This window comes from Ranitomeya variabilis, chromosome 2 (genome assembly GCF_051348905.1).
Source record: "Ranitomeya variabilis isolate aRanVar5 chromosome 2, aRanVar5.hap1, whole genome shotgun sequence".
Classification (NCBI taxonomy): Eukaryota; Metazoa; Chordata; class Amphibia; order Anura; family Dendrobatidae; genus Ranitomeya; species Ranitomeya variabilis.
In genome coordinates, this window is record NC_135233.1 from 324,310,037 (window position 1) to 324,334,030 (window position 23,994).

Consider the following 23,994-nt stretch of genomic DNA (forward strand, 5'->3'; position numbering starts at 1 on the left):
AGCGGGCGCTGTGACCGGAGGGGAGTCCGGAGCGGGCGCTGTGACCGGAGGGGAGTCCGGAGCGGGCGCTGTGACCGGAGGGGAGTCCGGAGCGGGCGCTGTGACCGGAGGGGAGTCCGGTGCGGGCGCTGTGACCGGAGGGGAGTCCGGTGCGGGCGCTGTGACCGGAGGGGAGTCCGGTGCGGGCGCTGTGACCGGAGGGGAGTCCGGTGCGGGCGCTGTGACCGGAGGGGAGTCCGGAGCGGGCGCTGTGACCGGAGGGGAGTCCGGAGCGACCATTTTCTTCCGGACTGTGCCCGTCGCTGATTGGTCGAGGCTGTTTTGCCACGACCAATCAGCGACTTGGATTTCCATGACTGACAGAGGCCGCGACCAATGAATATCCGTGACAGACAGAAGGACAGACAGACAGAAAGACGGAAGTGACCCTTAGACAATTATATAGTAGATTGCTGCTACTACTACTACTACTACTACGGTGATGTTTAACTCGTTGACTGAGGGAACAATTGTATTTCTTAAATTGGTTATGCTCATACTACAAGACTATACTTTGAAGTCGTAGAGTGCATTTCCCTCACTGACCTGCCCCCTAGTTTACATAATGAATATACCGTATATACTAGAGTATAAGCCAAGATTTTCAGCCCATTTTTCTCTAGTCACCTTCCACGACGGCATATGGAGGTTGCCTCTTTGCCCTAATGGGGAACAGGAAATTTAGAGGTTAAAACTCCCTCCCACCTCCCTCTCACCAGTGTCTTTCCTGTTCCCCATGGGACAGGAGAGGTTAACTTCGTATGCAGTGGTGGCCGGTAACTGCTGCATCTAACAAGCACTGGCTTGTATGTAACCGGGCAGCATGGGGTCGTATCTTACCTCCCCTCTCATGCTGCTCCCGTCACGCCGCGCTGCGGTGTCCTCGGGACCTGTTCCTAGCCTTCCCGCGCCCCCGTGAGGGCAAAGCAGGCTAGCGTTCCTGACCGGAGTCCTCTTGGAGCTCTCCGGTCTCCTTCCCCTCCACATGCCGCTGGCGACCCGGAAGTGATCGCCCGCGTCACTTCCGGTCCTTTCTGCGCTCCCTGGAGGCACTTCCGCCGGCGGTGTCTCGTGCAGGACGGTGTCCTCCACGCTGGACCATGGATGGGAGGAGGTGTTTCCACATCGCTGGGGGCAGGAACATACCGCTGTGTATAAAACCTGCCAGAAAACGTCGCAGGTAAGACTATCCTGTCATGGAGAGCAGTACCTGCCCTGCGCTTGCATAGCCCAGCGCTGCCCCTGCCACAGTAAGTGCCGCAGGGACAGGGGTCCTTAGTTAGTAACTTGGGGATATCCTTTAGTCACTCTCTCCCCTCTCATTACAGGGAGAAATGTCTACCCCAATACTACTACTAAAAAGAAGTGTGCCATCTGTAACATTAAGCTGCCACCATTATGGGAGAAAAAACTCTGCAGGACCTGTACTGACAAGGTTGTCAGGGCAGAGCAACCTTCTTTACTAGAAGAAATCCGCTCTTTGGTCAAGCAAGAGGTGCAATCCTCCCTAGCGGCCTTTTCCCCCCCACCCTCTCCAGCTAAAAAAAGGAAAATCCAGGAGGAGGATTCTGAATCTGAGTCAGACCTCTCCTATGCCTCATCCTCAGGTCGACGGGAGGAACCTACGTCCCCTATAACATCTGAAGCTAGGAAGTATCTTTTCTCTTCAGACTGGATTGAGGACTTAGTAGCTGCTGTGCGCAGTACTATGGGGCTGGAGGAGGAGCCAGAACCACAGTCCATACAGGACCAGATGTTTGGTGGCATAACCAAGGGTAAACGGGTAGGGTTTCCAATCCACTCGAATATATCTGATATGATTGACCAAGAGTGGGAACTACCTGAAAAACGTCTCAGTACTCCATCCGAGATGAAGCATAGATTCCCCTTAGAAGGGGATTTAGCCAAATGGGATATCTCTAAAGTTGATTCTCAGGTGGCAAGAGTGGCTAAGAGGACGGCTCTTCCATTCGAAGATTCGTCACAGTTAAAAGATCCAATGGACAGGAAAATAGAAAGTCTGTTGAAGAAATCGTGGGAGACCTCCACGGTAGCCCTCAAAGCCAATATTGCTTCAACATGTGTGGCTAGAGCTCTTTTCCGCTGGATAGGTGAACTAGAATCTCACATATCCCAGGGCACGTCTAGAGCTGAATTGTTGGACTCTCTACCCAGTCTCCTTAGAGCCACAGGTTTCCTAGCAGATTCTTCTATGGAAACTATCAGAAATGCTGCTAGGTCATTAGTACAGACTAACTCCGCTAGAAGGGCGCTGTGGTTAAAAATGTGGTCTGGTGATATCACCTCCAAGGCCAAATTGTACGCCATACCATTTAAAGGTAACTACGTCTTCGGGTCTTCGGGCCTTCTCTGGATGACATCTTGGAGAAAGCGACCAATAAAAAGAAAGCCCTCCCAGAACAAAAAACTCCCAAAAAGAAGTTTTTTCGTCCCTTTCAGGCCCAAACCTCTCAGAGAGGGAAAGGCAAGTCCGGGAGGTGGAGTTACCCGAAGGGAGGGGGGAGAAACATCCTTATCCCTCAGCAACAGCAGCAGCAGTCTCAACAGGAGAAGCGGTGACTTCGACCCAGTGGGGGGGAGACTTTCAAATTTTGTTTCCCAGTGGCAAAACATCACCAATTGCCCCTGGGTCCTCAATGTCATCAAAGAGGGTCTCCTAATAGAATTCATTTCCTCCCCCCCGCGGGGTCTAAAAGTCACCTCCCTTCCCTCCCTGAAAGACCAGGCCATATTAGAGTCGGGTCTCAGGGCCCTAAAAATGTCAAATGCGATATCCCAGGTACCGGAATCGGAGAGGGATCGGGGGCATTACTCTCGTGTATTTCTGGTTCCCAAACCATCGGGCGAGTCCCGTATTATTATAAATCTAAAGGGTCTCAATCGGCATATCAAGTACCGAAGATTCAAGATGGAATCAGTAAAAAGTGCCATTCCCTTGATAGGTCCGCACTCCTTCATGGCCACTATCGATCTGAAAGATGCCTACTTTCACATCCCCATTCACCAGAGACATCGCCAATATCTCAAATTTGCTGTGCAGAGGGGGCGTCTGATAGAGCACTATCAATTCAACGTTCTCCCATTTGGAATTTCCTCTGCTCCAAGAGTACTTTCCAAAATAATGGGGGGAGTAGTCTCCTTTATCCGGAGGCAAGGCGTCTGTATAGTGCCGTATCTAGACGACCTTTTGTTAGTGGCCCCTACCAAACAAACCCTGGAGTCTCATGTATCCAAGACTCTCGATATTCTGACATCTCTTGGATGGGTGCCGAATCTGGAGAAATCTCACCTACAACCCTCCAAATGCAGGAAATTCCTGGGAGTTCTTCTGGACTCTGCAAGACAAATGTCCTTCCTCCCTTTGGAACATCGTCTAACCCTACTATCAAAGGTCAAGACATTCAGGGACACCAGATCCCCTACAATCAGAGAAGGCATGTCTCTTCTAGGATCGATGATAGCCTACATCCAATCGGTACCATGGGCCCAGGCCCATTCCAGAATTCTTCAGGCACATATCCTGCAGAATTGGGATGGTCATCCCAGTTCTTTGAACAAAAAGTTGTACACACCAGGTCGTGTCAAGGCCTCCCTGGCATGGTGGATGACCCCAAAAAATTTACAAAAGGGAGTCAGTTGGACACAAGTCCCATTGACTACGGTTACAACGAATGCCAGCAAAAGAGGCTGGGGGGCCATGATAAATCACACCCCATTCCAAGGTCTCTGGGACCAGTCAACAAGCAGGAAGTCTTCCAACGACAGAGAGCTAAAAGCTGTAGAGGAAGCCCTACTAGTAGGAGGTCATCTTGTCAAGGGACATCACGTTCGGATATATTCGGACAATGTGACCATGGTGGCCCACATCAGACATCAGGGCAGTTCAAAGAACAACTGCCTGAAGAACATATATATACGTATATACCGTATATACTAGAGTATAAGCCGAGATTTTCAGCCCATTTTTTAGGTTGAAAGTGCCCCTCTCAGCTTTTACTCGAGTCATTGTCCCAGGGGGTCAGAGGGGCAGCGGTGGCCGTCTCATCATACTCACCCCCCGGCATGGTCTCTGCGCAGGGACTTGCAGAGACCGCGCTGGGAGGGTGAGCCATGCGATATTCACCTGTTTCCTTTCCACTGCCAGCGCTGTGTCTTCCGCGTCCTCTGGCTGTGACGTTCAGGCCAGATGGCGCGATGACGTGTTTAGTTCGTGCTGCCCTCTGCCTGAACAGTCACTGCATAGAGATGGAAGACACAGCGTCGGTGGAACTGGGACAGGTGAATATCGCAAGTGCCGGTGTCCTGAGTCAGCGGCTACTCCCGCACCTGGCCTCCATAGCGCGCCAGTGTCCCCGCCTGCTCAGGACCCTGGCATCTCTCCCTCAGCGACGAGAAAGGAGTATGTCATTTTGTTTTTGTTTTTTAAATCGCAGCAGCATATGGGGCATATTATTCTATGGCGCATCTTATGGGGCCATTATTAACCTTTCTGCAGCATTATATGGGGTTATATTATTCTATGGAGCATCTTATGGGGCCATCAACTTCTATGGAGCAGCATATAGGGCATATTATGCTATGGAGCATCTTATGGGGCCATCAACCTTTATGGAGCATTATATGGGGCACAGAGGCGTAGCTAAGGGTTCAGCTCAGGGTGGGCGAACCATCTGAGTGGGCCCCTAACCCTTGATTACAACTATGGTGGCACACTTTAATCATGGGTATAGGGGGAACCTCAGCAGATGATCCTGCTGTAATCAAAATTGTATAATGGCCCCCGCATTAGCCCCCACGTTGTATCTCCCTTGGATCCTGGTCTCTGTACCTTTCTGTGGGCTGCAAATTGCAGAAAATAAAAACAACCAGTAAATGCGTATAGAGTCCATCATATGGGAATAGGTGCCTGAATGAATCCAGGTAACCCTATAAGGAATATTCTTGTCTGGACAAGACCCTAAAGAGGTGAATGGAAAGTAAGAGGGAAGCAGAAGAAAGGGGGGGGGGGGGGTAAAATATCACACAATGAAAGAAGAAAGTGCGCCCCCTGTACGTCATCTCTTCTTTTTTTCCCTTCTCCCCATTTGCAGGCCATGTTATTCAGACTGAGTATGCATATGCATCTATATGTGATTGTGGTTATCTATACTCACCTACTGGCTGTTCCCATTTTTATTCTATTTGGCTTTTCATCATACATATTTATACTCAACTTTATGGGGATTTTTATGATGTATGTTACCTTGTATTTACTGATATGAGATGACACACACTGGACTGATAGGACCCTGACCCCAGCTACAGGACCACATTACAAGAGATAGAGAGAGAGAGAGACTGAGAGACAGACAGAGAGATAGACAGAGAGACTGAGACAGAGCGAGACCTTGACTGAGACAGAGAGACTGAGAGAGACAGACAAAGAGACAGAGACTGAAGAGAGACTGACAGACAGAGAGAGACTGACAGAGACAGAGATTGAGAGAGACAATGAGAGAGAGACAGAGACTGACAGACTGAGAGCGAGACAGAGAGAGAGCGAGACTGAGAGAGACTAAGATCGAGACAAACTGAGAGTGAGACAAAGACTGAGCCAGAGAGAGACTGCGAGAGACTGACAGAGACAGAGAGACAGAGACTGACAGACAGAGACTGAGAGACAAACTGAGAGCGAGATAAAGACTGAGACCGAGAGACTGACAGAGACCGAGACTGACAGAGACCGAGACTGACAGAGACCGAGACTGACAGAGACCGAGACTGACAGAGACCGACACTGACAGAGACCGACACTGACAGAGACCGACACTGACAGAGACCGACACTGACAGAGACCGACACTGACAGAGACCGACACTGACAGAGACCGACACTGACAGAGACCGACACTGACAGAGACCGACACTGACAGAGACCGACACTGACAGAGACCGACACTGACAGAGACCGACACTGACAGAGACCGACACTGACAGAGACCGACACTGACAGAGACCGACACTGACAGAGACCGACACTGACAGAGACCGACACTGACAGAGACCGACACTGACAGAGACCGACACTGACAGAGACCGACACGACACTGACAGAGACCGACACGACACTGACAGAGACCGACACGACACTGACAGAGACCGACACGACACTGACAGAGACCGACACGACACTGACAGAGACCGACTGACAGATGCAAGAAATCTCAGGGACATGTCAGGAGGGGAACAGTGTCCTGCCTCCTCCTCACTGCACAGTGCAGTCACCTCCAGCCCTCTGCAGCCTGAGCTCCTACGTCGTCCTATCTCCTGTCCTGCTCCTGTATGTAGGGCTCAGGGAGGGAAGAAGCAGCGTCCTGAAGTCTCTTCAGCTGCAGACACAACACAGCTGCCAATGTGTGCGTGTCTGCAGTATGCTCTGCTGGAGGCAGCAGGTACAGTGCCGGCACCCAGCGTCCCCGGGTACATGCTCCTCTACAGAACAGACCGCGGCCGTGGAGGGAGATTCTGTCCCTGCTCTACCGCAGAGCTCAACTATATTGGCGTGCAAGTAGGCTAATATAGCTAAGGGTAGCGAGGCTCCAGGTGGGCCCCCTCTGAGCTCCGGGCCCGGGGCGACCGCACCCTCTGCCCCCCTGGTAGCTACGCTACTGATGGGGCATATTATTCTATGGAGCATCTTATGGGGCCATCATTAACCTTTTGTGCAGCATTATTTGGGGCATATTTTAATATGGAGCATCTTATGGGGCCATTATTAACCTTTTATGCAGCATTATATGGGGCATAATTTGTATGGAGCATCTTATGGGGCCCATCATGAACTGTATGGAGCATTATATGGGGCTCTATTCTATATGGATATTATGGATATTCAAAAACATTTAACCTGCTGAGGTCTCAATAAATTTTACTTTTATTGGTATCTATTTTTGTTTTTGAAATTTACCAGCCAGTATCTGCTGCATTTTCCACCCTAGGCTTATACTCGAGTCAATAAGTTTTCCCAGTTTTTTGTGGCAAACTTAAAGGGAACCTGTCACCCCGTTTTTTGAAGATGAGCTAAAAATACCGTTAAATAGGGGCAGAGCTGGGCGTTACATTAGTGTCTTTGTGTGCCTTTATAACCTACCTAAGCTGCCGAAATACCTTTGTAAAGTCGCCGTTTTCTGCTGTCACTCACGCTGGTCTGGTCATATGGGCGTGGTGACAGCGCTGTTTCACTGCCCAGGAGATTCAAAACAGCGCGGTCTTCGCTATTTGCAGTTTACCGGTGGGCGCGGCCATCTTCCCTGTGGCCGCGCGTGCGCAGATGGAGCGCTCTGCTGCCCGGGGCTTCAGGAAAATGGCCGCGGGATTCCGCGCGTGCGCAGATGGAGATCGCGGCGCCCATTTTCCTGAAGCCCCGGGCAGCAGAGCGCTCAATCTGCGCACGTGCGGCCACAGGGAAGATGGCCGCGCCCACCGGTAAACTGCGAATAGCAAAGACCGCGCTGTTTTGAATCTCCTGGGCAGTGGATCTTCGCTTTGGACATGCGCACACCACTACGCCACCAACGTAATGATGAGCAGGTTTCTGGGGGAGAAACAGCGCTGTCACCACGCCCATAGGACCAGACCAGCGTGAGTGACAGCAGAAAACGGCGACTTTACAAAGGTATTTCGGCAGCTTAGGTAGGTTATAAAGGCACACAAAGACACTAATGTAACGCCCAGCTCTGCCCCTATTTAACGCTATTTTTAGCTCATCTTCAAAAAACGGGGTGACAGGTGCCCTTTAAGGGTCTCTACTTATACTCGGGTCCGCTTATTCTTAAGTATATACTGTATGTACATACTGGAAAAAAAAACAAAAACCTTCTGCAGGCCGGCGCCAGCCGTGGCACCTGCGCTGCAGAGTAATCACATGTTTACTGTGTTAATAATAAATTTGGTTGTGGTTATCCTGATAACATATGAAAAAAATCCATTTGAGAATGGCGCCCACAGCACCTGCGCTGTATCAGCTTTCAGTGAATATAGAGGTTATCCGATAGCTGCTATTGCGCAGGCGCTGGCAGCACCAACTTGCTAGAGGAAAAAAAATTTCTCCAAGCTGGCGATCGCTGATAATTGCTATTGCGCAGGCACCCCCGGTGCCATCTTGGAGGAGGGATTTTTTTTTTCTGTAGCAAGATGGCACTGCCAAAAAAAGTTTTAAAAAATATGAAAAAAAATATAAAAGTTCAAATCACCCCCCTTTTGCCCCATTCAAAATAAAACAATAAAAAAAAAAATCAAACATACACATATTTGGTATCGCCGCGTTCAAAATCGCCCGATCTATCAATAATAAAAAATAATTAACCTGATTGCTAAACGGCGTAGCGAGAAAAAATATTAAAAACTCCAGAATTACGTATTTTGGTCGCCACGACATTGCATTAAAATTCAAGAACGAATGATCAAAAGAACGTATCTGCACCGAAATGGTATAATTAAAAACGTCAGCCAGGCACGCAAAAAAAAAAGCCAACACCTGACCCGAGAAATGAAGACACTACAGGTATCGGAAAATTGCGGGGGGGTTTTAGCAAATTTTGGAATTTTTTTTTCTCCACTTACATAATAAAGTAACCTAGACATGTTTGGTGTCTATGAGCTTGTAATGACCTGGAGAATCATAATGGCAGGTCAGTTTTAGGCTAAGTGCACACGTTGCGGAATTGCCGTGGAAATTTCCGCGGCAATTCCGCAACTCCTGCCGCGGGTAAAGTACAGACCAAAAGTTTGGACACACCTTCTCATTTAAACATTTTTCTGTATTTTCATGACTATGAAAATTGTACATTCACACCGAAAGCATCAAAACTATGAGTTAACACATGTGGAATTATACAACTCGTCCCGCAAAAAATAAGCCCTCACATGTCCATATTGACGGAAAAATAAAAAAGTTATGGCTCTGGGAAGAAGGGGGAACAAAAAACAAAAACACAAAACCGGAAAAAGCTCGGGGGGTTATATACGCCGTTGCTTTAAATTTCCAAGAATATGGTGACCCCCAGAGATGTGCCATCACTTTAGGAACTCAGTGTTGTCCTTTCCGTAATACTGTGCTGTCATTTCAATTTATTTAGATCTTTGGGACCTGAAAACTTGCTGCTGAAAGGAGCTACGTTAAAAAATACAAAGAGAATTTACGGTAAGTGTGAGGAATTTTCACCTAGTCTGCTTCTTCAAAGACAAGGGTCTTATTAGTGCATTTGTTATACCCATGATTATATTTACTACTGAGAAGTGTACACTCAGAAGTTCCCCAAATTCAGGCAGGTACTGCTTTGGTGGGGTCTAACAACCTGCACCTCCTGCGATCAGCTGTTTTATGCTCTGACAGGGGCTGGATGTAATCTTTGACCAGATCTACAAGGTGCACTGTCTGCTGCCGGGTACTACAGAACAGCTCCATTTATATAGATAGGAGCTTTTCAAAGAAAAGGAGCTGATCTGCAGTACTGAGCAGTGACTGCTACACACTAAATAAAGCTGCACTGGGAACTGCTGATCCGGAGAACCGGAGCTCTGAAGCTCTCCATGTGAATAGAGCGGTGGTGAACTTTTGCTCTGCCGATCCACTCACTCATAATGGGACCGACAAAGATAGCCGAGAGCTGCCGAAGTATGAACGTCGGCACTCCATAAGAATGAGTGAAGAGTCAGTGCAGAAATCCCCTAGCCCCAGGTCGGTGGTGGTTCAGGGTTCTTACCCTGGGAGATCTAGAAGTTAATGGTTATAAGCGAACATGCTCGGATAAGGTGCTATACGAGCATCTCCGGTGTGCTCGGATAATATGTTCGAGTCCCTGTGGCTGCAGGATTTGCATCTTCTAGACAGGGGATTGCCTAACAAACAGTCATTTCCTGCATGTGTTGTGGCTGTCGAATAGTTGTGAGACATGCAGGCGTGGGGACTGGAGTACTCCCAATATGCTCGTTTAGCACATGAGCTCTGATAACAGCTTTTCCGAGCACGCTCGCTCATCACTAGAGGTTATCCTCAATCCCATAGAAAGCCGATAACTTCCAATCTTGGGAATACTCGTTTAGAGGAGTCACGTGAAGAACAGGTGACTGAGCCACAGCAAATGGTGGTCAGGTCCATGTGTGATACATAATGTACAGACCTGTGCTTGGGTGGCGTTCCCTCTGTTGCCCAATCACTGCAAAAAGCAATGAGATCTGAAGATCAGAACTGAACTGAAGAAAATAAAAAGTTGCGTCCGTCAAACCAAAGTAATGATGTATTTTAGTTAGCGCTGCCCTTGGGTACACACCCTGCACGGTTTCTATGTTCTCAGCTGGTACTGGAGACGTCGGAGAAACGCCCGGCGTTAATGCCCTCTTATCTGCGCTCTGCAGCATTTTGGCTTATGTTCAGTCTCCCGCCTTTTATGTTTTTCAGGTGTCGCGGTGTACACTGGCATGGAGACCAAAATGGCTTTAAACTACCAAGGGAAGTCCCAGAAGCGCTCGGCGGTGGAGAAGTGAGTGTGTTTCTGTGTGTGGGACCTGTCGGCACACTTTATAGAATATATTCCCATGTCGGCTACTGACGCCGGCCTTCTATCTGCTCAGATAAGCCGTCCTGTGCATTTCCTGTGAACGCTGACAGGGACAAGGTTTCTTCTCTTTTCAGACCTCTCAATATAATCTTCCGGGAGACTTCTAATTAAAGGATTTCCCTCTGTCTTGTTTATTAGCTCAAGGACAAGCAGTAAGGATAAGTAGTGTGCTAAGCACACAAGCTGCTGCAGATCAGTAGGGTACAAGCGGGATGGAGGGGTAGAAGATTGAAATGGAAAGCTTTCCTAGGATATGGGGTTCACTTATTTAGGGGGCATTCCCACAGGTGTGCTTAGGTGCTGTCTCCTGTACAATGTAATGGAGATTGAAGACCTGACACCTGAGCACCCATGTTCTTTGTAGCAGTGGGGGTCTTGGCCATCAGAATCTTCCATCATAAATGCAAGTTATCACCTATCCACAGGATAGGCGACAACTTGTTGATGGCCTAGAGACCACCAGGGCTGTGGAGTTGGAGTTGGAGCCCATTTTGGTGGAGTTGGTGTCATGGAAATTGAGGAGTCTGAGTCAGAGGTTTGGCTTGTCGACTCCACAGCCCAGGAGACCACCTGACCCCCTAATCCCAAGGACTGCTCAGGAGTGCCATGTTTGAATAGAAAAAAGGACCTGAATATGCACCAACCGCTCCAATCATTGTCCTTGGGACTGAGCACCACGCTCTTTCTCCATCAGTCCTATGGATGATGAATGGAGAAGTGGAACCATTACTATATATGACCGATTCACTCCAGAGAAACTGTCCTTGAGCAATCTGTGTCTGGTGGTGCAGCGCCAAGAAATTACCAAGTGTTCAGTTACTCTGTATTTATGTTGCACCTACTTTTAAGCAATAGGTCATTTTCTGATGACACATTCCTTTAATCAGGTTCTGTGTTAAATGTAATTTTTATTTTTGGCAAGGTTTTATTTTATCTTTTCTACATGTCACAATCTGTATTAATAAAAAAAATCTTGACATTTTCAAATGGACCACTGGGGCTTTTTGAGACTTTAACTTCTTATTGTTTCAGGAAACAACATGTGTATATAGCCACAATGGTCAGAACCCGACTCTATATTTTGTATTGAACTTTCTGTTGAGTGTGTGCAAGAGTCATTGTAATGGGGGGAGAACAGGTGTGAAATCACCCACTGTGATTGGTGGATCCTGTGTATAGAGGTGTTACCTGTCCTTGTGACCCTGCTGTAAACCCTTGCTGAAAGGACAAGAAGTATCAGTGTAAAAAAATCCCCAGTGGTCAGTGTGAAAATTGGAGGGTTCCAATATATATTTTTTAAATTAAAGATCGTAATGTGAAAAAAAAATCATTGCCATTTTTATTTTAAAGATCCATGCAATACAAAAACCTGATTTATACAACTAGCCCTTTTCTGATGATACACTTCTTTTAAAGCGTTAATTGGTTAAGTCCTTGGAATAATATTAAAGCTGGCTGCTGTCCCCATGGAGGACCATCGGTGGGCTGTAGGAGCACAGCCTGTATCCCCTTGTGAATTTTCAAGCAAAGTGTTCAGTGTGGAACTGCACAAAGCCCGGCATCCGTATGTAACGGGATGAGAAGGATTACAAACTAGTTACAGTACTTGCCAGTTAAAGGAGAACTTTTAACAAATGGGAAGGGGTTGTCCAGTGAATATTAACAAAACAACCTTTTAGTAATTTTACTTTTTTTAAAACATCAGAAGAAATGTATCCATATTTCAGGATTTCTGTAGTTCCTTCTTTCTTAAAACAGGAGGAAATTGTTTGTGTTGAGATGTCAGCGTAATATGTGACTGACAGGGTTTGGGGTTATCCTATGCTGTCTCAAAGCTGGACCCCTTAGGCCAGCTTCTTCCACATAGAAAGTTGCATGATCATATTTCACTCGTGTCTATTTTATACCTGGTGGTTAACTAAAATAATTGTCTTTTCTTTTTATAATGCAGATCAATCAATGCCTTTTTAATAGTTTATCTGTCCATCCTGGTCTCCAAAGCCTCCATCTGTACCACATTGAAATACGTATGGCAGAGTAATCCTGCCAATGATGAGCCGTGGTACAATGAGAAAACTCGCAAGGAAAAGGAGTCTTTTAAGGTATACTTTATAATGTATTAGCACCGAATGGTATCTTGGTCTGGACCGTTGTGGGTATGAGGGGGCACCTCAGGGATATCCTAGGACTGATGGGGCACCTCAGGGGTTTCTGAGGTTTGAGGAGGCACCTCAGGGGTTTCTGAGGATTGAGGAGGCACCTCAGGGGTTTCCCAGGATTGAGGAGCCACCTTAAGGGTTTCCTAGGATTGAGCTGTCACTTAAGGGGTTTCCCAGGATTGATGGGGCACCTCAGGGGTTTCCTGGGATTCAAGGGGCAACCTCAGGGGTTTCCCATGATTGAGGGGGCACCTCAGGGGTTTCCCAGGTTTGAGGGAGGGGGGGGCGCCTCAGGAGTTTCCCGCCTTGCATAACATTGGCGCTCCGTAGGTCACACATCAGGAATTTTAAAGTAAATGTAATGAAAAATGAATTAAAACATCTTGTTAACATGGATAATTTGTTGATGTGAGCGCCCTTATATTGTGGTGATATCTCTTATTGGTGCTAAACTGAGAAGGTTTTATAAAAGGGTAACATTTATAAATTAAGAAAAGAGGGCACTCTTATATTTGCAGTTGGTTTCAGAATTTCAGAAAGTCATGATATTTAGACATGGCACATTGCAGCGCAGGTTAATATATATTTTTTTTCTCCTTGTTTACAGATATTGAAGATTTTTACAGACTTTCTTTCCTTCATGGTTCTGTTCAACTTCATCATTCCTGTATCTATGTATGTCACTGTGGAAATGCAAAAGTTTTTGGGATCATTTTTCATTGCGTGGGATAAGGAGATGTATGACGAGGAGATAAAGGAGGGGGCGCTGGTGAACACCTCCGACCTGAATGAAGAGCTCGGCCAGGTATGGGGGAAGCTGTAAAATGCAGAGAAATGGTTAATCTTCCCTCTTCCTCCTTTATTAAAGTGAGTGTCTAGTTTATAAAAGCCTTCTTGTGACACAGTCCATCCAAAATGGCTGGAGCAGGAGATGATCGTCGCTATGCAGACCTCCTCCCTAAATAAGGGACCCCCCCACTCTAACTTCACACATATACATTACTGCATGTACCCTAACAGTGATACAATTGACAAGACAACTGATCTCTTTCCGTCTCCATAGGTGGAGTATGTGTTCACTGATAAGACTGGCACGCTCACCGAAAACTCCATGGAGTTTATTGAATGCTGCATAGATGGCTACAAGTACAGCGATGCTGTGGACGGGCACTCTGTGACCGATGGTCCCGCTGGAGTCTATGGAAAAGCTTCACCGGTAATGTTCTATATAGTAACACCAGTTCATTTGCCCTAGTGACCCTAAACCAGCGGCGTCTTAGAGATCTATAATGGTGGAAGCTGGGTCACTAAACCCGTGGCGCTGATACAGGCCTCACCGTTGGTGTGTAATATCTAATGCCGCACAATAAGGCGACACGACCCTACAACATGATCTGGAAAGGTCGCTGGTTCAGCAGAATTTTCAGGGTGTAAATACAGGAGTGACCTTCTCAGAATATGACGGCACAATGATAATGGAAGACAATAAACATGGAAGAGCGCAGCATGAGAAGCACCGGGTGGTTTTATTGGGAAGTTTCAATGGAAGGTGGGGGGATTAGCCTCTCACCTGGAAGGGTTGTGCACCCTGCACATCTCCGGTAGCGGACGTCTCCGTGCACTCCTCTGTTGCTCCGGGACCGCTCCTGTGCTTCCTGGTCTGGTCACGTGGGCCCAAGATCCAGTCCAGAATCCACCTGAGGAAGCTAGCGGTCTGCTGCCGAAACGCATAGTCGTTTATTAAAAGGTTTGTTTACCGCTAATCCATTGCAGTATGTTCTATAGCCATAGCGCTCCTTAAATTGACCACATACATATTTTTTCCAAAAATCACAATGGTAATGGGCATTAGTAGGACCTGACATGCCGTTGTTCTGTATTGTGAGCAGAGCTCCATAGCCTCCTATAATCTGCAGGATCTGCCAGGCTCGGGTGACGTGGCATAGCACTAGATAGGTTTTGCCGCTGTGTCACGCTGATGTTTTTGATGCCTCCAGGACAGGGAAGATCTGTTCCTGCGGGCGCTGTGTCTGTGCCATACAGTGCAGATGAAAGACGAGTGTCAGGCTGACGGGCCCGAGGTGCCACCGGACAACCAGTGCTCTTACATCTCCTCTTCTCCTGATGAAATCGCTCTCGTGAACGGAGCCAAAAAGTAAGACCAAGTATAAGCTCCATAAGTTGTGATTTACACTTGCATTGTTACAAATATTTACAACATAAGAGGGCTAATTAAAGTGCCACTGAAACGTATCCCCAGTGGGCGAGAACGCTCCAAAATGCAGGTTAGCTCAGCCACGTCCAGTTTGTGCTCCTAATACCACCATATTAAAGGGGTTGTCTAAGGTTGAGAGCAAAGTCTGCAGTCACTGTGTGACAAATCACATATGTGCGGTCATGTAACGCTGGCTCGCACCTTCATTACCAGGAAACCTAATAGTGTGCACACTGTACGCTGTAATCCTTCATAAGTGACTGCAGACTATGCCCTCAAATCTGGATAATCCCTTTAAGTTTAGAAGTTATACCCTATCGATGGGACAGAGAATCACTTGCCAATTGCTGGGGATCTGACCCCTGGGACTCCAACCAGTACCAAGAATCGGGGCTCTGAAAAGCATACAGAGGATGAGGGTCTGTCTAATGTATATAGAGGATGTGGTGGAGGCCCTGTAACATGTATATGGAGGAGGTGGCGGAGGTCCTGTAACATGTATATGGAGGAGGTGGCGGAGGTCCTGTAACATGTATATGGAGGAGGTGGCGGAGGCCTTGTAACATGTATATAGAGGAGGTGGCGGAGGCCCTGTAACATGTATATGGAGGAGGCCCTGTAACATGTATATGGAGGAGGTGGCGGAGGACCTGTAACATGTATATGGCGGAGGCCCTGTAACATGTATATGGAGGAGGGCCCATAACATGTATATGGAGGAGGTGGCGGAGGCCCTGTAACATGTATATGGAGGAGGGCCCGTAACATGTATATGGAGGAGGTGGCGGAGGCCCTGTAACATGTATATGGAGGAGGGCCCGTAACATGTATGTGGAGGAGGGCCCGTAACATGTATATGGAGGAGGTGGCGGAGGGCCCGTAACATGTATATGGAAGAGGTGGCGGAGGCCCTGTAACATGTATATGGAGGAGGTTGCGGAGGCCCTGTAACATGTATATGGAGGAGATGGCGGAGGTCCTGTAACATGTATATGGAAGAGGTGGCGGAGGTCCTGTAACATGTATATGGAAGAGGTGGCGGTGGCCCTGTAACATGTATATGGAGGAGGTGGCGGAGGCCCTGTAACATGTATATGGAGGAGGTGGCGGAGGCCCTGTAACATGTATATGGAGGAGGTGGCGGAGGCCCTGTAACATGTATATGGAGGAGGGCCTGTAACATGTATATGGAGGAGGTGGCGGAGGCCCTGTAACATGTATATGGAGGAGGGCCTGTAACATGTATATGGAGGAGGTGGCGGAGGCCCTGTAACATGTATATGGAGGAGGTGGCGGAGGCCCTGTAACATGTATATGGAGGAGGTGGTGGAGGGCCTGTAACATGTATATGGAGGAGGTGGCGGAGGTCCTGTAACGTGTATGGAGGAGGTGGCGGAGGCCCTGTAACATGTATATGGAGGAGGTGGCGGTGGCCCTGTAACATGTATATGGAGGAGGTGGCGGAGGGCCTGTAACATGTATATGGAGGAGGTGGCGGAGGGCCTGTAACATGTATATGGAGGAGGGCCTGTAACATGTATATGGAGGAGGTGGCGGAGGCCCTGTAACATGTATATGGAGGAGGTGGCGGAGGGCCTGTAACATGTATATGGAGGAGGTGGTGGAGGCCCTGTACAAGGTGGATAGACTGGAATCCATGGTGATCTCCGTGCAGGCAGTCCTCAGAGTAGCTGCGCTGTGTGTACACATCTGTCTTCTGTGTATTTCCAGGTGCCTTTATTGCCTCTATAAATTTCGTAAGTATAGTGGAATTATGTCACATGCATTTGCAGCACTTTATCAGCGCTTCCGTCAGGTGTTAGAGCACTGGCTTCCGTTTAGTGGGGTCATTAGTGCTGTCAGCAGTCCTCACAATGCTGCTTCTGGAGCAGCTGTCTGCTTTCACAATCCTGGACAGACCTCTGGTTACTATAGTTCATTGGAGGGGATTGGTAATCTACAGTGTGCTAGCTCCCCCTGCTGGTCTCTTCGGAGAAACGGCAGGCCATTTCTTAGTGATAAAGCAAAAAATATAGTGAACTCCTTTGTATAAGACACATTGTACACCGGTAAGATATCATATTTTACATTGTCACCAGAAAAGATGCTTTTGAGAGAAAAAAAGAAATTCACCACCGTTATACTGCAGAATAGGCAGAAGCTGCAGTCAGTAGTGGACTGAGAACAGCCTGTATTTGTAGCTCTTCCAGGCAGTGATGGCCGCATTCTCCTGTCTATGGGGCAGAGAACAAACTTTTGGACCTAGTGTATAACATGCTTAAGCACTTATAATACTTGCGAGGCTGTATAATAAGTCACAATCAAATACTGTAATGTTATCTGCAGTACTTTACAACTATATCAAACAATCAAGAACGTATGTTCCCTTGTCCTCCAGGCTCCCTTGTCCATCATCCTCATCCTCCTTTCAGCTTCTCTGTCTGTCTTCATGCTCCTCCTTTGGGTTTCCCTGACCATTATCGTCCTCCTCTTTGGGTTTCCCTTTCAGTTGTCCGCCACCTCCTCTGGGCTGCCCTGTCCTTCATCCTCCTACTCCTCCTCCTCCTACTCCTCCTCCTCTTGGGTTGCCCTGTTCATCCTTCTCCTCCTCTGGGCTGCACTGTCTGTCTTCCTCCACACCCTCCTCTGAGCTGCCCTGTCCGTCGTTCTCCTCCTCTTCTGAGCTGCCCTGTCCGTCGTCCTCCTCCTTCTTTAGGCTGCCCTGTCCGTCGTCCTCCTTCTTTAGGCTGCCCTGTCCGTCGTTCTCCTCCTCTTCTGAGCTGCCCTGTCCGTCGTCCTCCTCCTTCTTTAGGCTGCCCTGTCCGTCCTCCTCCTTTAGGCTGCCCTGTCCGTTGTTCTCCTCTTCTTCTGAGCTGCCCTGTCCGTCGTCCTCATCCTTCTTTAGGCTGCCCTGTCCGTCCTCCTCCTCTTCCTTCTTTAGGCTGCCTTGTCCATCGTTCTCCTCTTCTAAGCTGCCCTGTCCGTCGTCCTCCTCCTACTCCTTCTTTAGGCTGCCCTGTCCGTCGTCCTCCTCCTTCTTTAGGCTGCCCTGTCCGTCGTCGTCCTTCTTTAGGCTGCCCTGTCCGTCGTTCTCCTCTTCTTCTGAGCTGCCCTGTCCGTCGTCCTCATCCTTCTTTAGGCTGCCCTGTCCGTCCTCCTCCTCTTCCTTCTTTAGGCTGCCCTGTCCGTCGTCCTCCTCCTACTCCTTCTTTAGGCTGCCCTGTCCGTCCTCCTCCTCCTCCTTCTTTAGGCTGCCCTGTCCGTCGTTCTCCTCCCCTTCTGAGCTGCCCTGTCCGTCATCCTCCTCCTCCTCCCTCTTTAGGCTGCCCTGTCTAGTCCTCCTCCTTCTTTAGGCTGCCCTGTCCGTCGTTCTCCTCCTCTTCTGAGCTGCCCTGTCCGTCATCCTTCTCCTCCTCCCTCTTTAGGCTGCCCTGTCTAGTCCTCCTCCTCCTCCTCCTCCTTCTTTAGGCTGCCCTGTCCGTCATCTTTGGTCTCTTCTGTAAGGCCGTGCCAGGGCAGATTCTTACTCTACGTGCCCAATCCGTATGTCATATGGAGATCCCGCCTATTTGGTTTACGTTACATTTCTTTCAGGTTTGGATTTACATACATGGGAACGGAAAATGATCTCATGAGGGTGAAAAATCAGAAGAATGAGATGGAGGTGTAAGTAAGATGGCCGCCGGCTCCTTTACGTTTCCTCTAGTGCTCAGTCATCATAATGAGGCAGACATATGGAGATAAACGTGGCAGCTGACAGATTGATGGTAAGGAGGGAAGCGAATGGACAGAGATGGAGATTAAGAGGAAAGGAGCCGAACAGATGGCGAGTGAAGGGAAGAAATAGTAATGAGACGAGTGCGGAACCCAAGGAGCAAACAGAGACATAGAGGCCGTGTCCCTCACTGTGTCTCCTCGCTCTAGCACATCGCTGCTCCTGTAAGCGCTGTGTGTTTGGGAGGCTATATGGTCAGTCGCTGACTACCTGTATGTATGCTCTATCTTAGTCATATCTAGTGATGGACGGGGGGTCATATTATTATTATTTATTTATATAGCACCATTAATTCCATGGTGCTGTGCATGAGAAAGGGGTTACATACAGGGATATAAATATCATTTACAGTAAACAGGTTTACAGTGACAGACTAGTACAGAGGGGAGAGGACCCTGTCCTTGCGGACTCATTAGGCAGAGCCCCAACACCGTATAGGATAGTGATGCTATAAGCTTAAGTTATTCCTATTTTTACCACTGGATATTGTTGGACAGTAATTGTAAATACAAGTAATTATGCAATTTACTGCTTATTAACCTTTTTAGCCACTCTTGAGATATTAATACTTTTTTGTTTACAGCTCGTTGCCTTGGAGACCGACCACCGCTGCTAGACAGCAGAATAAGCACAGTGCTTACTAGCTGTGTTGGCGCTCTTTTGCTGCTGGTAAACATTGCTGGAGAACGCTGTTACCTACCTATTCCCGATCAGCTTAATGCTGTGCTTACAAGCTAGAGAACAACGGTGGTCGTTCTCCTAGGTAACAAGAAGTGTTAATATCTCAAGAACACCTGTAATTTTTTAAAGTGCAGTAAATTGCAGAAGTGCCTTTCTTTCCAAGAGCCATCTGACAATATCCATCTATAACTATGAGAATAAACCTTAAAATATAACTTTACAAGGGGGATTTTCCAACGTGGATATAATTAAAAATTCTATGACTTTCCTATTTCTGCTCCTTTGATTTTCAGGATATTTATTTCCGTGAGTGACGTATATCATCTGCAGCCACGATATAAGTCTGAGGTCCGGGTTCTTCATCTCACTGAGCTTTGCCTGTACTGGATGTAACGGCATCCACGTCTCAGCAGAACGCAGGGAGCCCCGTGCATACACTCAGAATTTCCTAATTTATTACCTGGAAATAAATATCCTGCTCATCCCTTCTCCATTCTTTGCTATCTTCTCCAGTTTCTAAAACATAACTGTTAACTTACACAGTAAATTAAAGGGGTTTCATGTCCGACTGGAGTTGGTGTCAGATCGATGGATGTCTAAAGTTAGCCATACACATTAGATGGCTGTTGGCCACCTCAGCCTTCTCTCCTATACACAGGATCCTGTGTTCTCTATGGAAAAGCTGCAGACAAAGATCTCTGCTGGCGACTTATCTCCATGAGAGCAGTGCGCTTACTAGTCCTAAGTTTGAGATCTGTGATTGATATCTTGCCGACAGTTTGTCGGTCGGTGCACTCATACACATTAGACTATTGGTCGAACCGGTCGATACTGACGGGTTTGGGCAATATTAGTCCAGTGTATACGAGGGCCTTAACACCAGACATCCCTACCAATCAGCTGTTAGTATTTCTGGCGGCCGATATAAGCATTGAATGGAGCTAAACAGCACAGCGTCCTCCAGTGTGTAGCAGCCGCTGCTGGGTACTGCAGATCAGCTACAAGTTAAAAGAACAGGAGCTGATCTGCAGTTCTTGGGGGCGGCTGTTACACAAAGACAAGTGATTTTAGCCCCTAGCTTACCACTAAAAGTAATGTCATCTTTTTGATGGGGGTGCCTGGTGTCAAACTCCCACCCATCTTGACCCATAGGTCATCAATATTGTTTGCTCGGACAACCCCTCTAAATTCTAGACCATGTATTTCTATGTTTCCCGGAGAGTGACATGATTGTGTAACCCCTGCCTGTACTGATGAATGTCTCTCCTTCTATCACCAGGTATGAGCTTCTGCACGTGCTGAACTTCGATCCGGTGAGGCGGAGAATGAGTGTGCTCGTTAGGACAAACACAGGTAGATCTGGGGAGAATCAATGCACGGAATACTCGTCATCATTATGGAGAAGGAAACTCTTCTGTTAATCAAACATTGGCTTAGAGATTGGCACAATGCAAACGCCCTGATCACTTGTTCCGCTAGCCAAACTGCAAGGTTTGGTGGTTTTATTTGGGTCCTATAGACGTATAATAGTTACGTAAAAAAAATATAAAATAAAATGATTGTGTTATCTTAAGAATGATCTTTAATACAGTTACCTATGCTGAAAGGTGTATTCCAGTAATGAGAAGCTGTCGCCTAGCCACAGGATATACAATGCAGAGAACGCAGCACTTGCGATGCTTCCGTGACTGTACGCAATCAGTCGGTTGTGACACGGTGTCTCCATCATAATTCTGACCTTTTTACAGAGGAGTCAGTAGGTGATCTGTATTGGCTCCAGCAAAGCAGCACTGCCGCTGATGGCCCCAATCACCAAAATGGCAGATTATAATTGGCGTATAAATAAAAGCACTGTATGAGTTTCCTTATTGTCTGTTGTATAGGACTGTCGGCTAAAAGAGTGCCATAGGCAATTGCACAACTGTCTACATGATGAGTGATTACTAGAACAGAGGGTTTTTCTGAGACCCCCACTACCAAAAAAGGGAACTTTTGCTGGGATGTGAGGGGAAAATAAGTCCCAGCACCCATAGTACTGGCAGAATGCTGATAAGGAAGAACCACTCTGAGTGAATGATAGGTTACAGAACATAAGAATCAGGAATATTCCTGGACACCTTAGACCAGTGTTCCCCAACTCCGGTCCTCAAGAGCCACCAACAGGTCATGTTTTCAGTATTTCCTTAGTATTTCCCAGGTGATATTTGCAGTATCTGCACAGGCAATAATTCCAACACCTGTGCAATACTTAGAAAATCCTGAAAACATGACCTGTTGGTGGCTCTTGAGGACTGGAGTTGGGGAACACTGCCTTAGACTATGTGCCTTAGAAGCAGTTTTGCTGTGTTCAGGGGGTCGGAACAGCGAGAATATGCTTTTTTGCAGGTTTTGTGTGAATGGGGAGGTAAACTTTAAATTCCTGGAGAAGTTTTCCTCCAGGGTTATAGCATTGTGTATCCATATATTATTCCTGGCAGATCTTTAGGTTTTCAGCAGTTCACCTTGTGCACTATTCTCAGTTTTATTTCTACAATTTAATAAAACTGTGCTTTAAAAGAGAATAATTAATCCCTTGAGCTCAGTGGCTCTCTGCGACTTGTGCTGTCAACTAGGGAAGAACTGCTGAGCTCCATTATTGTCTGCAGTGCGGTCAACATAACAGTGGCACTGCAGCCACCAAAGCATCAGTGGTGGAGACTCCATGCTGGACCCAAGGACGGATGGTGAATGAAGCCAGTCTTTTTTATTTCAATACAAACTGCAGCTGAGGGATAGGAGTTTCCCAAACTGGAAACCCCATTTAATACAGTGTTTACACTAGGACTCTGTGTCACACTCCCGGTTATGGTGACATCTGTGATCTGTTCACCCTTTTTTTTTTTTTCCTTTGTATTTCAGGCAAAATTTTCCTTTTCTGCAAAGGAGCCGACTCGTCTGTGTTTCATAGAGTGGCCCGGGATGAGGTTGAGCGCATTAAGGTTCACGTTGAGCAGAATGCGTTGGTATGTTTGACTTTTATACTTGTTCAAGTCCAGATATGTCAGGGCTGTGGAGTCTGTAAGCCAAACCTCCAATGCCACGTCTCCGACCCCACAGCACTGGTCACTAATGAGCTTGTACCTAAAGTGCAGCACAGATTCATCTCAACTACAACTCCACAGCACTAGTCACTACTGTGCATGTACCTAAAATGCAGCACAGATTCATCTCGACTATGACTCAACAGCACTGTTCACTACTGAGCATGTACATAAAGTGCAGCACAGATTCATCTCAACTCCAACCCCACATCACTGTTCACTACTGAGCATGTACATAAAGTGCAGCACAGATTCATCTCAACTCCAACCCCACAGCACTGGTCACTACTGAGCATGTACATAAAGACATAAAGTGCAGCACAGATTCATCTCAACTACAACCCCACAGCACTGGTCACTACTGAGCATGTACATAAAGTACAGCACAGATTCATCTCCCCTATGACTCCACAGCACTGCCTCTCTACTGAACCTGTACATAAAGTGCAGCACAGATTCATCTCCCCTATGACTCCACAGCACTGCCTCTCTACTGAACCTGTACATAAAGTGCAGCACAGATTCATCTTGGCTAATAGCCCAGATCCTTAAATCAGGAACAGAACAGACATTTCATAACTTTCTCAAATTATTATGAAAACATTACAGCACATCCTGCATTGTACTACTGCACCCAATTTATTAGATATTTTCAGAGTCAGTCCGTTTTATACCAACTCCACGAAATTGAACACCAACTCCATGACTCCGACACCGCAGCCCTGAGATATGTATTAATAGTATAGGTGTATCAGTCTGGACTGTAACTTTATAGATGAGCACACGCTTACTGCACAGCACGTCTTCAGCATCCATCCCCTTAGTGCATATTTTTCTATTTTCTTCCAATCCTACTAATAGTAGCCAAAATGAGTGAGCAGGAAAGTTTTTTTTTTTTTTGTTTGTTTTTTTTTGTACATAGGAACTCAGCCGGCCATAACCAGCAGTCACTTGTCTAATTCAGGAAAGCTGCCAAAAAAAATGAGCAACAGTGGATCTGTCGTTGAGACTGTGTTGTCCTGTGTAAGGTGATAGGAGCTGTTAGAGAAGTCACCGGACGCTTAGTTATGAGAGCAGGCTCCTTGCTGTGATTGACAGCTGGCTGCTGTGTATCTTCTGTATTTTAAGATAATGACAATACCGTCACTATATAGTCCATTTACACAGGCAAATAATCTGGCCACTAACAAGCGGCAGTCATTGTGAAAGTGCAGAGTTACACTATCAACGCTTCAATAGTTCAGACATTTGTCTCCTTACAGTTTCCATTATTGTCAGCAGCACATTCTCCGTAACACGAGTGAACGTGCTGCTGACAAACCATCATTGATATGCACGTGTTTACATCGGGCTGACATCGGGGATGAGCGTTCCTGTGGACTTTCGTTTGACTGGTCGTCAGTCCTTGATAATGGACCTTTATGGCT

The 23,994-nt window shown here is 47.3% G+C and overlaps 1 protein-coding gene across 4 annotated transcripts in view; it reads left to right on the top strand.

The window, feature by feature from the left end:
- Positions 1-23,994, top strand: part of ATP11C (ATPase phospholipid transporting 11C (ATP11C blood group)) — a 177,897-nt gene that overhangs the window by 98,085 nt on the left and 55,818 nt on the right. For all 4 annotated transcript variants that reach the window (XM_077285257.1, XM_077285256.1, XM_077285255.1 and 1 more), the window contains exons 9-17: positions 9,176-9,240; positions 10,498-10,579; positions 12,609-12,759; positions 13,424-13,621; positions 13,880-14,032; positions 14,814-14,971; positions 18,626-18,697; positions 20,767-20,840; positions 22,386-22,489. In XM_077285257.1, the coding sequence (XP_077141372.1) occupies positions 9,176-9,240; positions 10,498-10,579; positions 12,609-12,759; positions 13,424-13,621; positions 13,880-14,032; positions 14,814-14,971; positions 18,626-18,697; positions 20,767-20,840; positions 22,386-22,489 (1,057 nt within the window). The remainder of the gene's footprint in view (positions 1-9,175; positions 9,241-10,497; positions 10,580-12,608; positions 12,760-13,423; positions 13,622-13,879; positions 14,033-14,813; positions 14,972-18,625; positions 18,698-20,766; positions 20,841-22,385; positions 22,490-23,994) is intronic.